The 23319-nt window shown below is 45.4% G+C and overlaps 1 protein-coding gene across 3 annotated transcripts; it reads right to left on the reverse strand.

The window, feature by feature from the left end:
- Positions 1-526: 526 nt before the first annotated feature.
- On the reverse strand, positions 527-22936 carry FAM76A (family with sequence similarity 76 member A). 3 transcript variants are annotated; one of them, XM_029619820.1, is made up of 9 exons: positions 22699-22936; positions 17452-17516; positions 16071-16125; positions 12602-12754; positions 11991-12133; positions 3676-3762; positions 3250-3442; positions 1998-2099; positions 527-1376 (listed from the first exon to the last, which is right to left on the reverse strand). In XM_029619820.1, exons 2-9 carry the CDS (start codon positions 17493-17495, stop codon positions 1290-1292), a joined length of 864 nt encoding a protein of 287 aa, XP_029475680.1. In that variant the 5' UTR covers positions 17496-17516; positions 22699-22936; the 3' UTR covers positions 527-1289. The 3 variants fall into 3 exon arrangements, with proteins under 3 accessions (XP_029475680.1, XP_029475678.1, XP_029475679.1); XM_029619818.1 differs by lacking the exon at positions 22699-22936 and adding an exon at positions 19129-19320; XM_029619819.1 differs by lacking the exon at positions 22699-22936 and adding an exon at positions 19129-19318 and having other exon boundaries at positions 3250-3385.
- Between the last annotated feature and the right edge of the window lie 383 nt (positions 22937-23319).

Here is a 23319-nt window from a genome sequence, read left to right on the forward strand (position 1 = left end):
ACGTTGCTTCACTTTACACGGCTTTGCTACCTGTGCTACTGCTGCAAATGTCAGCCCGTCATATTTTACCAACCCTGAATATCTCCCTCTACCATTGCTCTCTAAAGATTATCAACTACAGAGCTGCACCTGCTTATTTATTTATACAGCACTCAAGACTGCTACTGGTTCAGTATTTGCTCGTCACCATTGAAGAAGAGGTCCGGGGGGGGGTCTCACATTCGTGTAAATCTCTCTGTATAACTTTCCTAGCAGGGCCAAGACGCAGTTTAAATCCCTCCTACACTCCTGCAGGAAATTACAAGAGCAAGTTTCAACTTTTAAATTCTCTCCTACTGTATTTACATGTTTTGTTTCTTCATTTTTAATCAGTTTCGTCTTCATCAGTCATAGTTTGATCTTAACAAATCTCTTAACCTCTACATTCAAACTTTGGCTGTAAGATGTCTGGGACTCTGTACAATGCTGGAATCTCCAGCTCTGCTCTCAGTTTAGGAATTCCTAAATAATTACAATCATAAGTAGAGCCTTATAAAAACAGTTAATTTTTATTTACCCTGATCTTGAAAAAATTGACAGTATGCATGAAAAATCTGAAACATATCTTCACTGTCCAGAAGTACAAGAACTTCTGCTCTGTTCCAGGCCCTCCTGTGCTTAAAATGATGCCCAATCAGTGTCTGTATTTCGGTAGACAATAAAGCTGGCATTTAAAAAAAAAAAAAAAGTCCTCTTAGAAACAGAACTGCTGGCACCAGGTTACAGGGGTGTTCCTCCCCTCCCAACCCATGGCAGATCTGCGTCCAACTCCATAAAAGTGTAACTCCTGATGAAGGCAAGGCATGGGTGCATAACACGCATGGTGTGCATGCGCGCACACGCAAGCACATGTATAAAACCAATAGGCAGGGGCCATCAAAGGGCAATTACAAAAGAAAATACAACCCAATTCACACGATCATGCTATTTTTAACACCAATACACTTATTTCCAGTCTATTTAAACAGTGCTCCAGACACTGCCTAGAAGGCTCCTTCTCATGGAAAGCTGCTGCATGTACCTTGGCTTCCGGATGTACTGAACCCTACTTTAATTCCTCTCACTGCTTGGCTCCCAAGCTCAGCATTACAGATGGCTGGAGAATGAAAGAAACCTCTTAGATAAAAGGTGATCTCCACTGAAGGCAGGAGGTAGGGGCTGGATGGGGAGAGCGGGGAAAGGCAAGTCAGCACAAACTTCTCCCTCCCTCTTCCCCCTCCGATGGACTGTGCAATGCTCCAGGCTGGCTTTCATGGGGAGGTTATAGTTCCCAATTTCTCTGGCTTTTTGCCCTTTGACAGAGTGGCCGCTTGCTTGAGCAGTTCTCTGTTCTTGGCCTGAAAACACAAACGTGGAATTAGATGAAGCTCGCTGCTTCCTAAAGAGACCCCCCTCCAGCACATCCTATCCATAACTGAAAAGAGCAGGGAACAAACTAAGAGCCAGATTCACTATGGCTTCTCTCTCATTCTGCGTCCATGGGGGGGAAAAGTGCTTGGTAAATAAGGCCCTAAGGGAAGGGGCGCAACACTGGACACAAACTGCGCTGCAGGCCAGGCTTATGCTGCAGTGACAGTGCTGTGAGCACCTTGGTCATGGAACAGCAGGTGGTGCTGCAGGACTGAGCTGCACTGGCAGAGCTGCGCGAGGCTCAGGACTGTGGGCAGTGGCTCTCAGGGCAGGGCGGAGGTAGAGCGATAGTATTTTATGTGGAAAGCCTGCAGAGTAGCTGCTTATGTTATACTCTGCTCTTACCGGGACCATTTGCTCTTCAGTGTCAAAGGCTTGGAAATTTACCAGCTCACAAAATTAGCTTGTGTCAAACATGTAAAGCGATTTAATGCAGCCAGGGACGTTAAATCTTTATTTCTTATCACTGGAAATAAATCAAACATCGGTGTATAAATGTAATAATTTCTACTCTGACCTGCATGGCTAAAAAGGTGTAGAAGAGTCACCTGCAGGAGTTCTGTGACATCTCTGTGTGTCTTCTCCATCTGGTTGAGTTTTGTTCTCATCTGAGACTCCTGGTACTGCAGGTCAGCTTTGAGTTCTGTGATCTGAGAAGGAAGCAAGGACACGGCTAGAAAAGAGTGGCTTTAAACCACTGCTGCTGCTCCTGTGAGGAGTCAGTGGTCCTAGCCACCCTTCGCCATGCCCACCCATATGGTTCTCCTGCTTGGAACGGTGGGCCCTGATGAACGGCATTGATCCACATCGTCGTACGTTTCCCCCTAAGCCATTTCCAGTCCCTTTCTGCTAACGGAACTTCCATCTCCTCAATCACATTCCTTCTTCTTTCTCATCTTCTCTGAGCTTTTCCTTTCCAACCGTGTCATCCCAAGCATCATCCTCCTCGCTGTCTCTCACACACTCCAGCGCTCTCTTCTGCAGACTACCACTGGATCTCGTACCCCTTTCCTTTAAACTGCACCAGGATTCCTCGATGACATGTAACGCTACTTGCTTCTCTCCATATTAGCGGTCAGCTGTGGACTTTGCTCTAACCTCTCCGGCAAGGGATCCGCTGTTTTGTCATCGCTCCTAGGCACTGAATGGAACTAAGCTGCTGCATGGAAGTGAAACGAAATGTCCCCAGGGGTCTCATTTTCAGATTCGGTTTTTCTCTAGTTGCTTCTCTAGTTTCTTAGTTTGTTGATATTAAAAATAGGGTCCTTGTGATATTGAACTTGCACGCCTTCCCAAAAATCACAAGATTACAAATGAGATACCTTTCCCCTACAGCACACAGATATCATGTCCTGGGAAACTGACATTTTACCAGATATCCTGGACTGCAAAGTATGAGGACGACTTGAGGCGTGGTTTTAGTTCTTCAGGTAACAGAGCAGCAGGGAATACAAGTCCTCTAGCAGAGTTAGTTTAGGAATCTTTGTGGCACTTATTATTGAGAGACTACAGAATCCTAAAATGAAGGGTTTCTGCAGGGAGACAGGGGTGCAGTGACAGAGCTGTGTGTGTGCATGTGGGGAGGAGACTCAATTATGGAATAGTGTGTGTGTGTGTGGGAGGGGGGGGGGGTGCAGGAATGTACTGGCTTGCACTATCCCTGGTTCTCGTAACACCTAAGTTTCCCTCTCAATCTCCAGAAAAAATAACAAAACAAAAGAAATTCAGAGTAAAAGCAGAGATTTACCATAGTCATAACCCCTTGTCCTTGGACTGGCCCCTGACCTGGTCGTTCCTTACCTTTTTTTCCTTCTCCAGGATCATCTGATCCTTTTGATGTAGCATTTTCTTCAGAGTTGCCACTTCCTCCTTTAGCTGAGCAATGATGACAAAATGATCAGTGCCAGGGGAGTCTAAGGCGAGGTCTGGAGAGAAGCTGAGGGAAGGACAGGAAACACTCTGATGAAAGTTGAGGGGAAGTATACTGGTGCTTCTGGTCTCATACACTCCACAGAGACCAGACATAAAAAGAAAGAAGCATGGGAGAGGATGAGGGGAGACCAGGATAGGAAGGGGAAAACAAGTAAGTCAGAGAACCTGTCTTCAGAAAATCCTAATTTACAGTCAAGAGAAACCCTGAACTTTAAAACTACTCCCCCACACCCACAAACAATCTGCTGAGGCAGCAGAGAAAGCACAGCTGAAGAAGCAGGTGTAGCTCCTCACCTGTCCCCATTGGTCACTGTGGAGTCCAGCTTGGATTTTTTCTTTGGAATCTCATTCTGAATTGATGATGTAGATAAGGTTTTCTGGCTTTATTGGAGATTGGCAATAAAATAGAAATAAAGTACTGTTACTTACAAAGTATTTTTTAAATCTGTGCTGTGCTCTGTGACAAATGCACGAAAAGGAAAATTGGTTCTTACCTGCTAATTTTCGTTTCTGTAGTACCACAGATCAGTCCAGACTCCTGGGTTTTGCCTCCCTGCCAACAGATGGAGACAGAGAAAGTTTAACTGACACTGTACATAACCCAGTTGCTACCTGCAGTCCCTTGGTATTGACCTGTACCCAAGCCAAGATGACAGCAACAACCTTGAATTTCTAAGCAAACTTCTAAGAAAACCCGCACCCCTCCAATGAGCCGGAAGAAGGTGAAATTGCCCAAAAAGACAATGCAAAAATAGTTTCCCAAATGTAACATAAGCAATCAGCATTGAAAAACCTCCAACTTGCACTATATACAAAGCAACAGTGAGAGCAGTGGACTCTCTCCCCCAGTAAATGGTTGGGTCTCTGGACTGATCTGTGGTACTACAGGAACAAAAATTAGCAGGTAAGAACCAGTTTTCCTTTCCCTGTACAATCCCAGATCAGTCCAGACTCCTGGGATTTACCTAAATTCCCCTTAACTCTGGTGGGATTGGGAGAGTTCCACTCGTAGAGCATTCTCACTAAAGCACATGGAAGCTGGATTCCCCACATCCAAGCGATAATGCCTAGCAAAAGTGTGCAACGACTTTCCAGTAGCTGCCCAGCAAATTTCATGCAGAGACGCCTGTTGTGACAGCCCAGGAAGTCGCCTGAGAACGTGTCAAGTGCGCCATTAAACCCCCTAGCAGCAGGTGCCCTTTAGAAATGGAAGTCAACTTGATCACTTCCTTCAGCCACCACACAACTGTAGCTTTAGACAACTTATTTCCCTTCTTTGGGCCACTCTACAGTACAAAGAGGTGATGTGATCTACGGAAATCATAAGAGACTGTTAGATACCTCAATAATGCGTGCCTCCAATCTAAGGGCCTAAGCTCCCCCGCGCTGAGGTGTAGAGGAATCCAAATCCATAAAAGCTGGAAGCTCTACTGTCCAACTAAGATGGAACACCAAAATTAACTCAGGCAGAAAAGGCGGCACCATGCATATAGATGCCTCCAAATCAGACATCTGTAGGAAGGGATATCGACATGACAGCACCTGGAGCTCCGAAATTCTCCTGGCTGAACAAATAACCACCAAGAAAACCACTTTCAAGAGTCAAGTCTTTAACCGTAGCTCTCTTTAGTGGTTCAAACTGAGCCTCACACAATTCTCTATGGACTAGATTCAGATTCCATGATGGACAAATGTTTTGCACCTGAGGATGCAAGTTCTTAGCTCCCTGAAGGAACCATATAACATCCAGATGTGCGGACAGAGGATACCCTTACACCTTACCCCAGAAACAACCCAGTGTCACTACCTGGACTCTTAGAGAGTTAAAGGCCGGTCAGGATGTAGAAGATCACCTAGCCTACAATAAGGTAGAATAACCACTTCAGAATATCCCCTCCATCTCAGATGTCTCCTCTCAGAAGTGAAGCCACGAGACAAAAGTGAGCCGCCTGAACCAAAAATATTGGGCCCTAGTGGAAAACAGTCGACCAGTGTTCGAACCTCAGGGGCCCGTCTATGGCCATATTGATCAGATCTGGGAAGCATGGTCGATTTGGCCACTCTGGAGCTATGAGGATCACGTTGCCTGGATGTTCCTCTATCCACTGTAATCTCTTGTCCACAAAGGCCAAGGGAGGGAAGATCAAGAAAGAGTCCCTTGAGTCCATGGCAGCACCAGAGCTCCAATTCCTTTGTACCGTGTTCTGTTCAGCGGCTGTAAAACCGCAACACCTTGGTGTTCGCTTTGGTCAGGATACCCCCAACTTCCGTGAATGAGACACATCGCTGCCTCCGACAGCTCCCATTCCCTGGAGTCTAACTTTATCTGAATGATAAAATCCGCCTGAATGTCGTTCACTCAAGCGATGTGAGATGCAGCCAGTCACTCCAAGTGCTGCTCTTCCCAGAGTATTAACTACTGGGCCTCTCGAGCCACTGCCTGATTCTTGGTTCCACCTTGACGACTGATGTAGTCCACCGTTGCTGCTTTGTCTGATAGGATCTGCACTGGGTGGCCAAGTAACCTTGGCAGACAGGCAAACAATACGAAATGAACTGCTCTCATTTCAAACTGATTGATAGGCCATGAGGCCTCCTGTTTCGATCACTGGCCCTGTGCCGACTGATCTTGCCATTCCGCCCTCCATCCGGACAGCCTTGCATCAGTGGTGATTACTATCCAATTCGGAATCTCCAATTCCACACCATGCTCGAGATTGGTGCAAGTAAGCTACAAAAAAGACCGTCCCTGGCTTCCCCCTCTAATGGACGAGGAAGATAAAACTTGCAGCAGGAGAGAAGAGCCCCCTGCAGAAGCCGCATATGTGCGAATGCCCAATGCATTAATTCCAAAGTCGATGCCATAGAACCCAGGACCTGTAAATAGTCCCAGACCCCCAGGAATTGAAAGCTCTAGCAAAAGCCTAGTCTGACTGCAATTTCAGCACTCTCTCTCCATGAGAAACACTCTCTCCGCTGGTGTGTTGAACTGAGCTCCCAGATACTCCAGAGTTTGTAAGAGAACTAAAGGGGTTGTTGCTAGGTTCACCAACCATCCTAGTGCCTTGAAGCACATCGGTACTTTTGTACTGATTGTCAACAAGGTCATCTGATTTCGCACAAATGAGCCAGTCATCCAAATACAGATACACCAACACACCCTCCTTTTGCAATGCAGCTGCTCTCACCACCACCACCTTGATGAATGGAGCCATCGCCAGCAGAAGGGAAGGGCTCAAAACCGAAAATGTTCTATTAGGACCATGAACCTCGGAATTTCTGGTGCTCCGGCCCAATGGCTATGTGCAGATACGCCTCTGTCAAGGTGAGAGATGCCAAGAAGTCTCCCTTACATACTGCCATTATGACGGCCCTCAGAGTTTACCTTTTAAATCAAATATCTGTTGAATTGGATACGAAGGGAAAAGAAATAGGATGTTTAATTTAAAATTGACCTTCGATCATACTAAGCGTGTTCAGGGTCTGAGCCAACAGACTCAGGCCACATCAAGCATGTTCAGAGTCTGAGCCAACGAACTCAGCAAGACGTCTTTGTGAAAAAAGAAAAAAAGTCTGAGCAGAGTCCGAAGCGGCTCTCAATCATATGCAATTTCTCCCTCTTCTAGAAGTGAGAAAGCCAATCCTCTAATGTCTCATGATCCACACCCCCTTGAACATTACCAGGGACAGCCTCCCTGTGGCATGTCCACCGTGACTTACAAATAAGAAGACCGAGCATGTCATACCTACATAGTAGGTTGCTTCGCCTTCCCTGGGCACCTGTGCAGAAACGTCTGCAGGCCCTGGAAACATTTACCTAGGAGGAGGAGGATAGATCTATACCAGAGTCCATGGGCCCAATCTTGCTCTCTCCAAACTCTCTCCTGGAAGCTTCTGCCCTCGGGAACAAGGGAAAACTGACCATTGCCTCGCCTCCCACTCTACTTCCCCTCCAGAGACACCATAGGCCAAAGGGATGTCCCTACATGGGCAAAAGCGCTGACACAAATGGAGAGAGAGGACTGAATTGCTATCAGATGGCAAGCCTTACCGATAACAAGGCGCTTGGACCTGTTTGTCCGTAGCACCTAGCTCTCCTGAACTTAGGCTCTAGGCAGCCTCCTGTGCGCTTACTAATGCCATCCAGGCATACACTGGCAAATACGTGCTCAAGTCTAGGTCGTGGCCTTACATGCACAAGTACCTGCGCAAATACGCGCTCAAGTACCAATGGAAATAGGCACTCAAGTCTAGGTTGCAGACGTATGCGCTTAAATCTAGGCTGTGGCCTTATGCACACAGGTCCCTGCGCATGCAGCCGCCATGCGGCAAGAATGCATGCACACACCTACGCAGGAGGGAAAAAAATCGCTGCTGTGGACTACTACACAGCTAAGCAAAGCCTGCCTGTGCATTTAGGCCTGGATCCGTTTAACATCCGGCACCGAAAAACATCAGCCTGAAGAGATTCTCAACAGCTCAGGCCTCTTTACTGGCTGAGAATCCATGGAGACTGGGGCCAAGAGCCAGCATCCCACTAAACACGCTTTACGCATAAGCAAATTAAAACCAACAGGAGCCCTCTACCAAAACCAGAGACTCCTTCTCAGTGCAAGTGCCTCTCTGCACCTCTGTAGGACAGGGAACTGCCAGCGACAGTCAAGGAGGGGATTCCCCTGCTTCTCCCGCTGATGCTGCTAGGGAATCGAAAGTGGCTGCCGTTTCTGTGCTCACGGGGAAAGCCTCAGCACTAGACCCTCCTCCATCCGGAAGGCTTGTTCTACCAGTGCAGTCATGCTCGACGCAGACCCCTGAACACCATGCTGATTTTGCCGCATACACGCTGTTCCTCCCTGCACCTGCGGTACTACCAGCACCTCAATGGCAAGCAGGGGAACAGTCCCTCAGCACCACAGAGCCAACACCTGGTCTCCTCCACAGGCAGAGAAGTTGCTGAAAAACCTCATCACTGAGCTCCCCAAGCTGCTAAGGTAGCTTTCTCACTGGAACCCCAATGCTGCACAGATTCCTCTAACTAGTTCCTTGTTCTCTCTCTCTCTCTTTTTTTTTTTTAACTGTCTGAAAATAAAGATACATAGAGAGGAGACCGGGAAGGAGAGAGGTGCGAGAGTCCTGAGAGGGTGTCTGGAGGAGACCAGAGCCCTGTCGGGGCTGGAGAAAACCCGAAATGCTGACTAGGCAGGTCGAGGACACACACCCCGAGTGACATCACCATCATGCGACGTCGGAGGAGGCATAAAATCGCCTCCCTACAGTGAGCAGCCGCCGGTGCGTCGCTGAAGCCGCACGCGCGGCTTTGGTTAACATTCTGGACTTGTTACATCAAAAGCACCTCCAATCTTCTCATCTCCACCGGGAGAAATTCGTCGTGCCGTGATCTACTCAGCTAAGTACTTTTTAATTTTCCTTGACATTTGCTTTGTGATATGCCTCAAGCTGTCCGCAAACGTAGGGCAAGAGAGAGGCCTATGGTAGAAAGTACAATACCAAGTCCGGTGTTGGGCCCTATGGATGCTTATATCAGAAGGGGAGTTGTAATACTGGGTGAAGTATCACTTGAAGGAATGCAGGAAGGCACTGAACCCCTTCGTGACTGGGAGATCTCACTGTCCCCGGATCAGAGCACCCCCCCCCCCCCCCGAGAACCCTGCAGTGATAAGATCGGAACCATTCAAGGACACTCTTTCGCCTCTTGAAAAGAGCGGCGAACAGGACATTGGACTGGGAACAACTTTGCCTCAAACTACAGGAACGACCAGTATGGTTAATTTTCCAGAGCAGAAGGTTATAGAGGATCCAATGTTGTCACAAGAGAATATTATAAGTTGTGATGTTGCTGAAATATTACCAATTGTAAGACCGCCTGAATTTTCACTGGAGGTAATCTGGGAAACTTTGGTTGTTTTAAATAAAAATGTTACATTACAATTAAAACCAATAGTTAATAACATAGAAAGATTGGACGCTAAGGTTAATAAGGTAATACTTGATGATAAAAAGAGAGATCAGGCAATTGAGAATAATACTCGAGATCTGGAAAAATTAAGTACCCAAAATGAGTTGTTAATAAAAGAAAATCAATACTTGTCCTAGGAAAATGGAAAACTTAGAAAACCAATGGCGAAGTAAAAATCTAAGATTGGTAAACTTTCCTAAGTTGCCAACTTTATCGGCAAAAGAAATGTGGAATAAATTCGCCTTGGAATTTCTTAAAATTCCACAGCAAGCACTTCCCCCTTTAACTCCTATATATTATATTCCAGCTTGGAAAATTGTGCCTGAGAAGGAACAAGCAGATCAGTCTATAGCACCATTAAATGTCACTGAAATTCTTGAATCCACAAACGTAGAGCTGGCCCAAGCAGCCACTATGATTATCTGCTTTCTACTTAATTCAGAAGTTGTTTTTTAGAAATATAAAAGAGAAATTTTGCCAATTGGACGTTAGAATGTTTCCTGATGTTACTAAGGAATCACAAAGGAGGAGAAAAGAATTTCTTAATTTAAAGCCTAAATTGCTTCAAATGGGTGCATTGTTTAAACTAAAATGTCCATGTAAATGTTGATTCACATTTAAGAAAGTAAAATACTGTTTTTTTCAGCCGTCCCAACCTGTAAAGTTTATCACTGATAAACAAATAGAATTTAATTTGGGAGACACAACTCCTCAGTAATATAACAATAAGTTCTTTGAAGATAGAAGTAGGCAACCCTAGTATTGTGAATGTTTGCCTTAAAATATTTCCAGTTTGAATTTCCCATATTGAGGACTTAGAAAATATGGTTTTTGTAACTGATTTTCATTATAAATTATTATGGTTTGTTGTGTTTACCTATGTAAGGCCATACATGTATATCAAGATATTCTTGATTGTATTTTGAAAAAACTTTTGAGAAATTAAAAAAAAAAAAAAAAAAAAAAGATACATAGAAATCAATACTTTCCTTTGGTGCAGAGGTTCATGTTCCAGGAGCGCAGGCCGCACGGCGGATGAGAAAAGAGCCAGACCACTGGCTACATCCGCCTCCTTTCGCCAAACTTTAGTGACCCAGCCCAGGACAAACTGTATGAAAGGGATACTTCCCTGCTCCACTGGGCTTGCAGGGCAGAATTGCCAACAGGTTCCACCGCTGTCTCATGGGGGATGAGGGATCTTGACCACCAGATGTCCACCCCACAGACCTCCAGACCGAGCTATCACAAGGGTCACCAACCCTCTGCTCGTCTACCTCAAACCAGGGGGGATGGCCCCACCAGGACCTAACAACCCCCTGGGAGGATCCAGAAATTTTGTCTTTTAATTTTTTTTTCTTTCTTTCTCTCCAGACTGCAGGTTTTACACCATCTACCATCTGCTGGTGCAGAAAAATACCGAGGAACTGCAGGTGGCACACGGGGTTATGTACAGTGTCAGTGAAACTTTCTCTGTCTCCATCTGCTGGCAGGGAGGCAAAACCCAGGAGTCTGGACTGATCTGGGAATGGGCATGCCTGAGCTACATCAGCAACCATTAGCACCATCAGCGCCATATGTGTGAGAGAGGGAAGGCTAAGAGTCCATACAGTCACTTTATTTTCTTCTTGTTTCTTTGGGGTTTTTGTTTATTAAATAAAAATGAAATAAAGAAACCAAACACAATTAAAACAGCAGCACCGTCCCTCCTAAAATAACATTCACAGGCCCTCTTCCCATCCCCCCTTCTTCCCGAAGCCTCTCGCCAAGCTCCTGTTCTTGAAGCTCAGTCATTCCTTTCCCACTGGCCCGGTGAGTAAAAATGGCATTGGTGGATTTATGGCCAGCGCTGTTTAAATTTTGTACAACAGCAGACCAAGGCTGGTGCCATTGTTCATCTGCCTGTACAAAACGATGTCTGCCAGCTTCAAGCTGGCACCATTTTGTACAGAAGTTTAAAAGGGCGCTGACCTCGGTCTGCCAGTGCCATTTTTAATTGTATTACCAGCGGGGCAGGAACAAAGCAGTAGGATGAACCAGGAGCATTTTGTTTAAAAAAAAAAAAAGAAGAATATATGCCACCAAAGAAAAAAAAATGAAGAAAACAATTTGTTTTAAAACAAATTGAAATAAAATAGGAAATGTTGTTAAAACTTGCTGTTGCATTTCAAACAAATGCACATCTCTATAGTAAACATTCTCTGTCTATGCAGACACTAAACCCTGCATTATCAGTGCAGTCTGTGAGGGATGTAGAGCTCTGTCTGTCTATGCATATAGAGGCAGATATTCAGTGCCACTTATTCGGCTAAGTGGCAGCCAGATAAGTATTTAGTCTGCTAAGTAGATAGATATTTTGGGGGTGGGCAGTGCGTGGATCGAGGCGGGGCAACTTATCCGGTTATCATAACCCAAGTGCCTATATTCAGCCTTATCCGGTTATCTTAACTGAATAAATTGGACCTGCTCAATAGAAGGTCTAAAGTTATGTGGCTAACTAGAACGTATCTGATTATATTCAGTAGCATAGCCGTGCCGCTGGATATCCCTTCTAAGTTAGGTAGATACGTTATATCCGGATAACTTAGATAACTGGCTATCTTTGAATACTAGGCCCACGGTTCCTGTCACTCACCTGTTGTAGTGACCGCTGTACTGCTCCTTCTCTTGCAGGCTGCCACGGGTCGAGCTGCTCAAGTGCCTACGCTGCTCCTTGGTCTTCTGCAGGACTCTCTTGTAGGAGAGCGCGCACAGCCAGCACAGCAGCTTCCCGTCCATCTGCGGGAGGTAAGAGGGCGGTGAGCAAGCGCATGGCAGCCCAGGGGCAATGAGAGTGGCAATCCAGACGCTCCTACCCAGCTCGATGCATGCTCTAAAGACCAATGGTGGTGATGAGATAGCTGCAGTTTCTGAACTGAAAAGAGACGGTATTCTGGCTGGACACGTCTCAGCAGCTGCATGCACTGATGCTGGTAATGGACTAAAACATGCTTACTGCTTTCTGATGGGCTGCAAGATGCTAGGATGGAAATGAGTGAGTCTAAGAAGCCACATACAAAGCAAGGAGAGTTCCCTCCCTTCCAGAGGACAGAGCTCAATAGTGTGGAGGCCTAGGACAAGAAGGATTAGAGGAAAACCATCCTGGGAGACTGCAAAAGAAAACAGAAATCCAAAGGGAGGAAGGAAGGAAGGGCACTGTTCAGGTTCAGAGCTCTAGGGTGGGGAGAGAGAGAGGGCACTGCCTACCTTTCTGCGGTCATCTTTCCTGTCAAATGCACATTGTTGCTTGCACTGCTCACATGACAGCGGTGGTCCATACTTCTTCTCCGAGTTCGTACAGCGTTGACATTTATTGCCAATAAATGCTGCAATGATGTTACAATACTGGCAGGGCTTTGGCTAAGAGAGACAGAAAACAGCAGATTTGACCAGCTCTTTTTTCCCTGGTTTAAACATCCCATTCTTACTGTTGCCTCCTCTTAAACATTGACTCTAAGCTTTGTGGCCATTGAAATGGGACAGAGGAAGGAATTTTTCTCCTAAGCACAAGCTGTAGGGGTGATAATAGTTGGGGCTTATTAACACACCAACAACTAGCCCACAGTGCATCAAGCAAGCTTTAAAGAGGTTCTAGAGCATAACTTTGAAAGATCTGCCATTGCCTGCTATGGACATGCTTGAAGGTTTGCGAGCTCCATTAGGGCTCCAGAAAGCAACGCTATCTGCAGCCATGTGCACCGACTGAGCCCCTACAACCAGATCTAAGAGCCTGGTGTTGCAGAAAACGTTTCAACTTGTCTTCCCCCTCCCCCACCCTCAAACTCAGTTAGAGTTATCTAACTCCATGATGTTTCTTGTAGGGATGATGCAAAGAACTTGTTTGAATGTATAAAAATACAATTCATTTCATATTTGTAAGAAGATGATTTTAGGCAGCCGAGCTAGATCCCCGGAAAACCTTGTACTGCGAATAGAGAGCTATGGATCAGAACAGACTCTAATGACTGATGAGTATGGATCAATATATTGCATATAATTTAAGTACAAAGCTGGTATAAAGGCATGACACTATCACCATTTGTTCTCTTCATTCCTGAGACATTCTGGCAACAATGAGCTGATAAAAAGCTGGGATGGCCCCAAGGAATATCTGGTATCTCTGGGGCGAACAAAGACTAAGACATGTGGTGTTTCTTAACGCCTGGGAAGATTAAATGCTAAAGACCAATGAGCTGATAATGAATTAAGACATTTGGTATCTTTTACCAAATAGGAGATCAACAGACTGGTACTGAAATGCCTTTCTGGATAAAGTGCAAATTAAAACACCTAACTTGCAGAGGGATATATAAGGCATTGCATTTGCTTATTTTAGTTGGATGAGCTGAAAGGAACAGAGAGCGACTCATTCTTTTTCAGAGTCCCTGGGCCTATGACTTCCAGGTTTCTATGAACATTGGCTTATATACAAGGAGGATGTATAAGGGAGGTGTTCTTTTGTGTTGTTTGTTGTCCTTTGATTAATGTTCTATCATTATTTCTGTCTTTCTCCTATTTACCTGTATTGATTTATGTACAGCTTACTGTGATACTGTATTCAATGTTGATATTACTTTGCTGATTTATTATCCATATATTTCATTTAGTAAACTAAGTTTTGCTTTACCAGATTGTGAGTAGAGTTCTATAACAGCGATTCTCAACCAGTGTGTCGCCAAGCACAGGCAGGTGTGTCGCATGTTACCCGGTGTCTTGTTGCTCTTCTCTCCCCTTCCTTCACCGAGCGAGAGGCAGACATTTTTCCACTGCTGCTCTTGCCACCTGGACTATCAGGACATTCAAACCCAGCTGGACGGGAACGGCAGCAGTATTCATTGAAGCCGGCAACTGCACAATGGCCTTTTCTTCTTCCCGCCCCCATGGCCCAGAAGAGGAAGTGATGTGTAACGAGGCACGCAGGAAGAAAAGGCCATGCTGCATTGAAAAGTAGTGGCATAGAGGCAGCAGCACAGGTCTGGAGCAAAAAACTGAAGCAGCCAATGATCAACAAGGGAGACAGCAGCATTAGCCCCCAAGGACAATGGGATTCTTCTTTCTTGGGACGTGGGGGTTAGAGGAGGCTGCTGTAGCTACTCTCTGTGCTCTGAGGGAGTGAGGGAGAGACAGACAGCCAGTGTATAAGTGAGAGAAAGAGAGCCTGTGTGTAAGTGAGAGAAAGCATGTGTGTGTTTCAGAACTTGTAAGTGAGATAGAGCATTTGTGTGATTGAGAACCTTTGTGTAAGAGAAGTAGAGAGAACATGTGTGTGATTGAGAGCTTGAGTGTAAGTGAGATAGAGAGCATGTGTGTGATTGACAACCTTTAAGTGAAGCAGAGAGAACATGTGTGTGATTGAGAGCCTGTGTATAAGTGAGAGAAAGCATATGTGTGAGAACTTGTGTGAAAGTAAGAGAGAGAGAGCATTGTGTGATTGAGAGAGCCTGATCAAGGAGATGACGGGTGTGGTGTGTGTGAGACAGACTGGTTGGGGAGATGATTGATGTGTGAGAGACAGAAACTGGTCCCAAGGGTGTGACGAGAGAGACTCGTTGTGGTTCCTAAGGAAGAGGACTGTGAGGACAGCTTCAGCAGCTACTGCTACTTCTGTTGTGTGCTAATGGCCTGCAAGGGAAAGGAGTAAGAGAGCTGCTGGAGAGGGTAAGTAAAGGTGGCTTTTTAAGTTCATTTTTCTTGATTTACTGACATTTTAATTATTGGGTATTATGTGATTTGTCTGCTGTTTTGAAATATTTTATTGGTGTTTGGAGAATTTTTAGTAATTGTTAAGAATTTTTAATTGTTTTTGTTAGATGTTATTCTGTTAATCAGCTGTTTGAAACATTTATTAGTTTACAATTATTTCTGAGTGGGGATTGACTTGTTCTGTTTTCCTAATTGGAGCTGTATTGATGTGTAAGGCCTGGTTTGATATTTGTAGTGTTGCCTTTTTATAGGTAGGCTTGTTCCATTTGAGTGCATGCCATAATGCAGGTGTAACTCTGTGCGGATTAGTCTGTGTGCATTACTGCAGATCCTGGGACTATGTTAGGTGCTATATTTCTGTTTCCATTTCTCCAGTTTTGTACTGCATGCAGAGTGGCTATTTTGGGTTTCCATTCCAATTTGTCTCAGTATTTGTAATTTGTGGTCTTTCTGTACTCGGGAAGGTTGATTTTGTGTGTCTGACCAAGGCTAGTAAAATACCTCACCTTATTTGTTGTGTTATCTCAATAAGTAGGGCTATTGTGCCTGGTAGCAGAGGGAGAGGTTGTGTTGTTGTTATTAAGATAACACCAGAATATCTTTTTTTGTATGGTGAGTTGTATGGGTAATGTTCTAGTTCTGCTTCATACCTATTGCTGAGGGTCAGGAATGGGGGTGGGGTTAGCCCTGTGACTGTCATGTGTTCAGTGTGTCACACATGTGAGAACCATCTATCAGGTGTGTCCCGACAGAAAAAAGGTTGAGAACCACTGTTCCATAACATAATATAAAATATACCCCCAGAGGACCACCGTGCACAATATTCAAAGCCCTTGGCACTAGCTCAAGCCCAGCTTGCATGTTCTGTGCCCGCAGTTCCTGCATTTGGGCCACTTTTTCCTATTCCCTTTCCGGTCTGTCTGAAAGCTAAGGGTAAGTTACGCTGGGGAAATGTGGTGTACACAGCACTTACTGTTCCATACAGCTTTACATTCTGAGCACACTTCTTACAAATGGTGTTGGTTTTACTGTTGGGACAAAAAGAGAAGACCACCAAAATTATGTAATTAAATAAACCAAACAAGACTTGTGTACCATTTTATCTGGCAGATATGAATGCAAAAGAACTCTGCCTTGCATGTGGTGGAGAAGAGAACTACTTGCAAGATCCTATGGCACCAACACAACCAACCTGAGCTCCTTAAGGAGCTTTGGCTATTTCTGGAGGGTGCTTTTCTTTTCTTCTCTATTAATGTGAAATTAGCAAATGGAATGGCCTGGACTGCCTTATGTCATAAAGGCAATAAAACTAAAACATCCTCACCGGATGATGCACCACATAACAAAACCAGTAGGGGGATTCGGGCGCAGCACCAGAAGAGCGGAGTGGCACTGCATAAGCCAGGGAGGTGCTTTAGATGACTTGGGGATAGCGCAAGTCAGGATTCAGATGAGTATTGTGGTAATATCTGGCTGATGAAAGCAAGGCCGTCTGTTACTATAGGAAGGGGTTTTCAGATTAAGTGACAGTGTATAATGGCTTCCAACCTCTTCCATGGCAGAGCACAGGGAATGTGCTTAAATGACCTTGATAAAGGTCACCATCAAGTACTGCAGCCCAGAAGAGCTCTGCAGGACAACAGCTGCATTATTTTCCTCAGTTCAAAACAAAGGAAGGAAGTGTGGTCTACTGGTGAGAACTGAGTACCCGAGTCAAGAGGTTTGCGGTTCTTAGGGAAAATATGTGCACATGCATCAGCCACCTGGTAACAGACACAAAAGAGGATTGAATTAGCTCAAGTTTGAAACATTTCTGAGCAGTAGCAGAGCTCTCAGGAAGTGTAGGTAGAGCCACCTGTCTCGGGCTTTTGCTGGTTTTCCTGCTGGTCAAGAACAAAGCAGCTCTAACATGGGCCCTGAACCAGGAAAGCCAGGGTTCAGTTCCCACTCAGGGACTGCTAACTGCAAATTACCTCTCCCTCTAGAACAAATAATCTAAAACATTTTTATTTGCATATGTAAAAAGACTTTAAAACAATAACTTTCAGGATGACTGCATTTGAATGCCACAAGTGAGACATAAAACCCACTAAAAATGAGTGCAGTTGATGGCAAAGCTCTGATGGTCTTTATTTAATTCAATCAATACATTATTGTTTTTAATCTATTTGCTTAAACCAGGTGTGAGAGATTTTTTATTTGTCCTGGGTTGACTCCTAGTTTCTTAAGAAAACCTAGCCCTACGCTCCAGGATGCCTCGATGAAGTGGATTATCAAGTATGACAATAAAGTCCACAATAATGGAACAGCCTGATTGCTTCACCTTTATGGTCCCAAGGACTAGACGGCTTTACCTTTCCTGCTGGAATTCTGTCCGGCAGTAAGTACACTTCACCATAGGGTGTGCAATCCGGCACTCCTGCAATAAACAAACATGTTCATCTTACTATTCACTGTTAGATGCACAAGGTAAACATCCTAGCTATACAAATGCATGGAGTATTTGCAGAATGTAACTATCCCTTCTGTTACCCCCTCCTCCCCAACACCACCAAACATCTCCTCTGACAGCCAGCACCTTCAGTCCCACATTACATGTCACTATAGATATTAATGGTAACAACAATACAATTATTAGTCCACTTAGGAAATATCCCTTGTTCTTATAGGATTTATGAGGCATGCTGTTGGGTCACTTTGCATAGAAGGGTTACTTTATAACCCCAAATAATTCTCAAAATTTCTATTTCTCTTGTTTTGGGAACTTTAAGTTCCAAATTAAAAAAATATATATTTTTTAAGTCAAATACTTTCCCCTGTCACATTTTTGGCCATTAAAATCTCTGAAGAATGTATTTCATGGATTTGCTCTACATTTCTAACATCTAAAGAAAACAAATCAAACCACTCTTATTAGGATAAGGAAATCTAAAACATACTGAACATACTGATGATCAGAAAAACTTGATAAGCAGAGAATCATTAACATTTTGAACATCTATCATCCCTGAAACATGAGGCCTTCAATAGAAATATTATTGAACTGGTGACAAGGCATGAGCTAGTGATTCAACTGCGATTCAGGAAAAGTCCTGGGATTTGAGGTCAGGACTGCCTGGTGCCACTGACTCTTGTGACCTTGGTGCAAGTCACTTTGGGTCCTATATACTACATTGGCTGCCCATATCTCTATGCATCAAATTTAGGGATGTAACCCTTACATTGGCCCTATATACCTAACAAAAAGGATAGAATATCACCCACCACAAAAAAAAACTTTGCTCAAACCAAAATTATAATTAGTTGTTCCTTAAAACTCCCTGATTAAAAAACAAAACCTTCAAAGGATCAGCACCAGAAGTATGAAATACTTTCCCTCTGCTACTCCCACCTATAAGAAATCAATGAATACAAAGATTTGGGTCACTGACTAAAAACATGGCTATTTACCCAACAGACTAACACCCTGTAGGGACTACACTACAAATTAAATTAAATAAAGCATTTTCTTCATATGCATACAATGAGATTGTATGCTTATGAAGAAAATTGGATTTTCTATGTGATCACATAGAAAATTGGATTTTCTATGTGATCTGGGGCAGCAAGCCGCTTTATATCTCCCTGCGCCTCAGTCACTGTCTCTGTATGACCTCAGTCATTAATTCTCTGTGACTTTGAGGCCAGTCACTTTATCTGCCTGTGCCTCAGTCACTGACTCTCTGTGTGTGTGACCTTGGGGCCAGGCATTTTACCTCCCGGTGTCTCTGGGCCTCAGCTCCAAACAAGTCATTTTTCTTAGCCTAATCCACAAATCAGTGTTAACAAATGTATTGGTCTTGGGCCAGCGGCTCACTGATAACCTTCATGATATCCCCAGACGCCTATTCTTTGTTTCCAAACGGGACTGGGCTCATTAGGGCCCGGGAGTTTCGGGAAATTCGCCCCAGGAGCTGGGAAGCGGAATAGGCCTCCCACCCCGCTCTTTGGATGGAGAGGGAGGGGGGAGGGGGGGAGCTGCCGGACCTCACCTGGCACAGCTGCTGCCCCTGGGACAGCGCCTCGAAGGGGAAGCGCTGGTTGCACTTGGTGCAGGCGTACAGCGCCGCCATCCCCCACCCGAGCGGGCACACACCGACAGCAAGAGCAGCCCAGGCGGCGGCTGCCGGCTCTGTCAACAACGTCTGACAGCACGACCCGTCTGACGGGTGCAGCCGAACCTGCTGAAGCACGAGGGTAGGGGCTGCGAGGCTCGCAGGGGCGCTGAATGGGCGCCTCCAACCAGCCGGGGCAGAGTCTCTGTATCCGATTGGCTCTCCTTGGCGTCAGTGCATGTGGGGCGGTGCCAAAGGAACGTAGACTCGATGGGTAGTACTAGCTCCCCAACGAGGGTAGGTTGGAAGGGAGGGGGGGAGGGCTGACGTTTAGAATGACATCACGGATTTATTTCTATAAAGGGTCTTTCATGCGGAATCCCGTCTTAAAGGCGAAGTGCAGGGCAAGGGGAGCGTAGGTTTCGGTATCCTTAAGGTCTGCAAAATCCGGCTAATATATTAGAATGTCTATTTACAATTTAATAGAAAAAATGCATATATTGGACACATTGTAAGAGTCACAAAAGGGGGATGAATTACTACTACTACTTAATATTTCTATAGTGTCACAAGGGGTAATTAGTGCTATACAGATATTTAAAATAGAGGTAGTCCCTCCTTTATAGAGCTTACAATCTAGTTGAAACACACAGAAAAGGCAAATAATTTAGCACAAGTTTGAAACAGCAGCACCAAGACTTCATCTTGTGCTATTCAACCCCTTTTTGTGTATGTTGAACTGATAAAAAGGATAATAACCTGAAAAGAACCTAGGTTTCTTCAAAGACTAATCCAAGTGCTAGAGATCTGTTACTATGTCATGCACTATCATATGATTTGAAGAGAAAACAATAGTCATAAAACAAAAGCAGGCAAGTTTTTCTTTAGCATGTTATTGATTTTAACCTGCCTGATGGAGAGTGGGATTAGCATTTCTGAAAACAAAAATTAAGGTCAACAAACAAGCTGAAGATGAGACTCCCTTTTTTTTTTTATTGTACTAACAATATGTAAGCCCTTTTTTCAGATTTTATGGTAGTCCAAGGGCACACAAAATAATTTCTCCTTTTGGCACTTCCCTGATTTTAACAAATCTCAAGGAGTGGATTCTTTCTGTGGGGTAAAGGCTTAACCTTAAAGCCCAAGCTGTGAACAGGAATCCTCTTTGGTGATGTTATTGCTGTAGAAACAGGCAGGGCATGATGTGGGTGTTCAAAATAAACTTTACTTTTGATTTGCAGAAATTAAATAAATGTCCAATCGATGTGTTACTTACTTTACTTCACACTCTTGTTCACACTGGGTCATACAGAGGAAACTCTCTCTTCACTCTGTGCAGGGTCCTCAGTACTACTCTTTGGGAGCAATTCACCCCCTTTTCTTGTCTGTGGGGCAAGGACCCAGCAAGGAAGGGAAACCTACATATTGAGCGCAGTCCCCTAAATCCTGAAAAAAGTCTCGTACCTGCAGTCCAACAGAGTCCCAGACGTTCCCAGCTTGTGCCCTGCGTTCCCCCGGGGTGGAGATCCGGTTGGGGGTCTCCAGTTCTCTGCTGGACTCCTTCAGTGCTTTGACCTCTTAGAGGAAAGGTCCTTTTCTGGGTACCAGCAAGGCTTTTACAACCTAGCCAGCAATGCAGAGGGGAGGGGTGGTACACAAAACCTCCTCACTAAAATGCAACTCTCAGAAATCCAAGAACTTCACAGCTGGGTGAGGAGTCACTGGACTCCTCTCACTGAATGGAAAGGAATAACAAGGTCTTCTCCTTCCTATCCTTCGGTTAAGGGGGCTACCTTACCAGTAGGAACAGGATTACACACAGGCACAACCAAATTTGGAAAAACTTACTAATGTCTTTTTTACTCTCAGGAAGGGATAGCCCCTACCAGGCAAGGGATTCACTGGAATTGGGCAGTCTCCCAATTAAACCACAGCACAGGAGCAAAAATCAGCTCCTCTCTCAAGAAAACCCAAACCAAACCGAGCACACTCACTAAGGCTCTGCCCCTCCCCCCCCCCCTTTTTTTTTTTTCTGGACAAGGACTGAATCATTGCTGAACAGGGGAAGGTGGTGCAAGGAATGGACTGTCCCTCCTAGCTGTTACCAACCAGGCAGAGATCTAGTGCCAGCTCGTGGGAGACCATGGGTCCCCCACAAATACCTAGGACTATCCTTCCAGGGCCATTGAATTATAGCAAGATATTTTTTACCTCTTTCTTTCCTTTATGCACCCTGCTGCCTATCCCTTATCTTGTAAGCAGGAGAAGCCATTGAGACAAACTCTGGAGCTGGCAGCTAGGCCTAGATTTCTGCATTACCAACGTAGGCAGTTGTCTAAGAGACAACAGATGTTGAAGGTGCCGTGCCAGCCGAGATGAGGGCAGGGCATACTGGATATCCACCATGGGTGTAAGCCCTGGGCTTCATGTTCTCGCATCGTCCAGCCAGAACTGACGCTCCTAGACAACTGCCCCCTGGCTCTGGTGCAAATAGAAGAGTGGCTACTCCGTTAAACAGCTGACTGCAGAGGATGGGGACCAAGACCATGAAGTGTGCAGGATGATTGGGAGGAGGAGCGCTGCGAGGGCACTCTGTACCTGTGTGCCAGAGTCACTGCCAGGATGAAAGAGAAGATGGTGGAGGATGGATGCTGCTGGGAGGGGGGGAAGAGAGAAAGAAGGAGATAGAGGGAGATGGAAAGATAGAGGATGCTGCTAAGTAGTGGGGGGGGAGAGAGGGATGGATGCTTCTGGGTAGGGCTGGCTTTAGGCCCTTGCAACCTGTAAAGTGGGCAGATCCAACTTATGGCTGATCTAAATTTAGTGCCTATAGATGCTAATGGCAAGGTCAGGCAGGCTGGATATGGGTGTTCCCCCAGCAGGAGCGGTACAGGGTGCAAAGCAGAGTCTTCTGCCCGGCCAGACACCATCCCCTTGTGTTGAGCCCGCAGGTTCTGGTGGCTGGCAGGACTTCTCTGGCAGGGTGCATGGCAGGCTGTGGTCAAGGCAGGCAATGTTCAAGGAAGATTGGTGACTATGCAGAGCTCAGGGCAGGCGGAGAACAGTAACGTAAGGGCAGGAGTCAGTCCAGGTCAGCCACAAAAGATCAGCTGAGGGAGGCTGACTGGAAGGCCAGGTAAAGCAGGACAGGGAAATAAGGTTGGGCAGAGCAGGAGCATAGAGAGAGAACACAAGAACAGGGTAAATCACTCAGGCAGGAACAAGGTAAAACAAGGGCTAAATTGGAACAGGGATGTAAGGTAGGGTATGGACAGACTAGATAGGCCACTGGGAGACCTGGATAAGACAAAGGAAAGATAGGAACAAGAGAGATAGGATACGCCACTGGGGAGGCTGTAACAAGATGCCCAAATGGGAGGCAGGCAGACCTACACAGTACTAAACACACACACATACACTATGATACAAGATACGAGATATACAGTAATGAATATATAGCTTTATTTACAGCACACACACTTCATTTCCCATGACTATAATACATACCAAATCAGCATCCTGCCACTCATCAGGTCAGGGAACCCCGGTGCGACCGAAAAACAGGAGCACACAGCTAATCAGAATCCTGCCACTCATCAGGTAGGGGAACCCTGGTGCAACCGAAAAACAGGAGCACACAGCTTCAACGGGAAAGATCCTGCGCCACTCGTCAGTGCACAGGTGAGGCTCCAAGTTCCCACCGGAGGACCCTGAACTTTTATAGGGCTTTGTAAACAAGCGTGTGTGCGTAGATGAGCCAGCACTGGGTCTGGGAACCTTTCTGTAGGGCTGCTGGCCAGGCATTCCTCCTCCTGTTGAATAAGGTCCCAGGCACAGCAAACTACTCTCCCCCACAACCACATGCTGTAACAGCCCTGCTGTTACAGCATTTTGCTTAAAAAACAAGTCCCCAGCTTAAAAAGTGACAGGATAGCATAATGTTTGTTCTGAGAGCATTGTTTTTAACCCATCGTATTACAGAGGCCTAGACAAGACACAGGAACAAGGCACAGACAGGCTAGGATACTGGGAGACCTAGTCAGAACACACAGATCCACTGAGAGGCCTACAGAAACTGAAGGGCCACTGAAAGACCCACAGGGAACCAGATAAACAGACCAAGACAAG

Source organism: Rhinatrema bivittatum, chromosome 11 (genome assembly GCF_901001135.1).
Source record: "Rhinatrema bivittatum chromosome 11, aRhiBiv1.1, whole genome shotgun sequence".
Classification (NCBI taxonomy): Eukaryota; Metazoa; Chordata; class Amphibia; order Gymnophiona; family Rhinatrematidae; genus Rhinatrema; species Rhinatrema bivittatum.

Bases quoted from the DNA above. Each gene is read 5' to 3' on its own strand.
- FAM76A (XM_029619818.1), bottom strand. From the start codon at position 19,209: ATGGCGGCGCTGTACGCCTGCACCAAGTGCAACCAGCGCTTCCCCTTC. The intron at 17,517-19,128 runs GTGAGGTCCGGC...TGTTTATTGCAG, and splicing joins AGGGGCAGCAGCTGTGCCAG to GAGTGCCGGATTGCACACCC. The intron at 3,763-11,990 runs GTGAGTGACAGG...TCTCCAATAAAG, and splicing joins TACAGCGGTCACTACAACAG to CCAGAAAACCTTATCTACAT.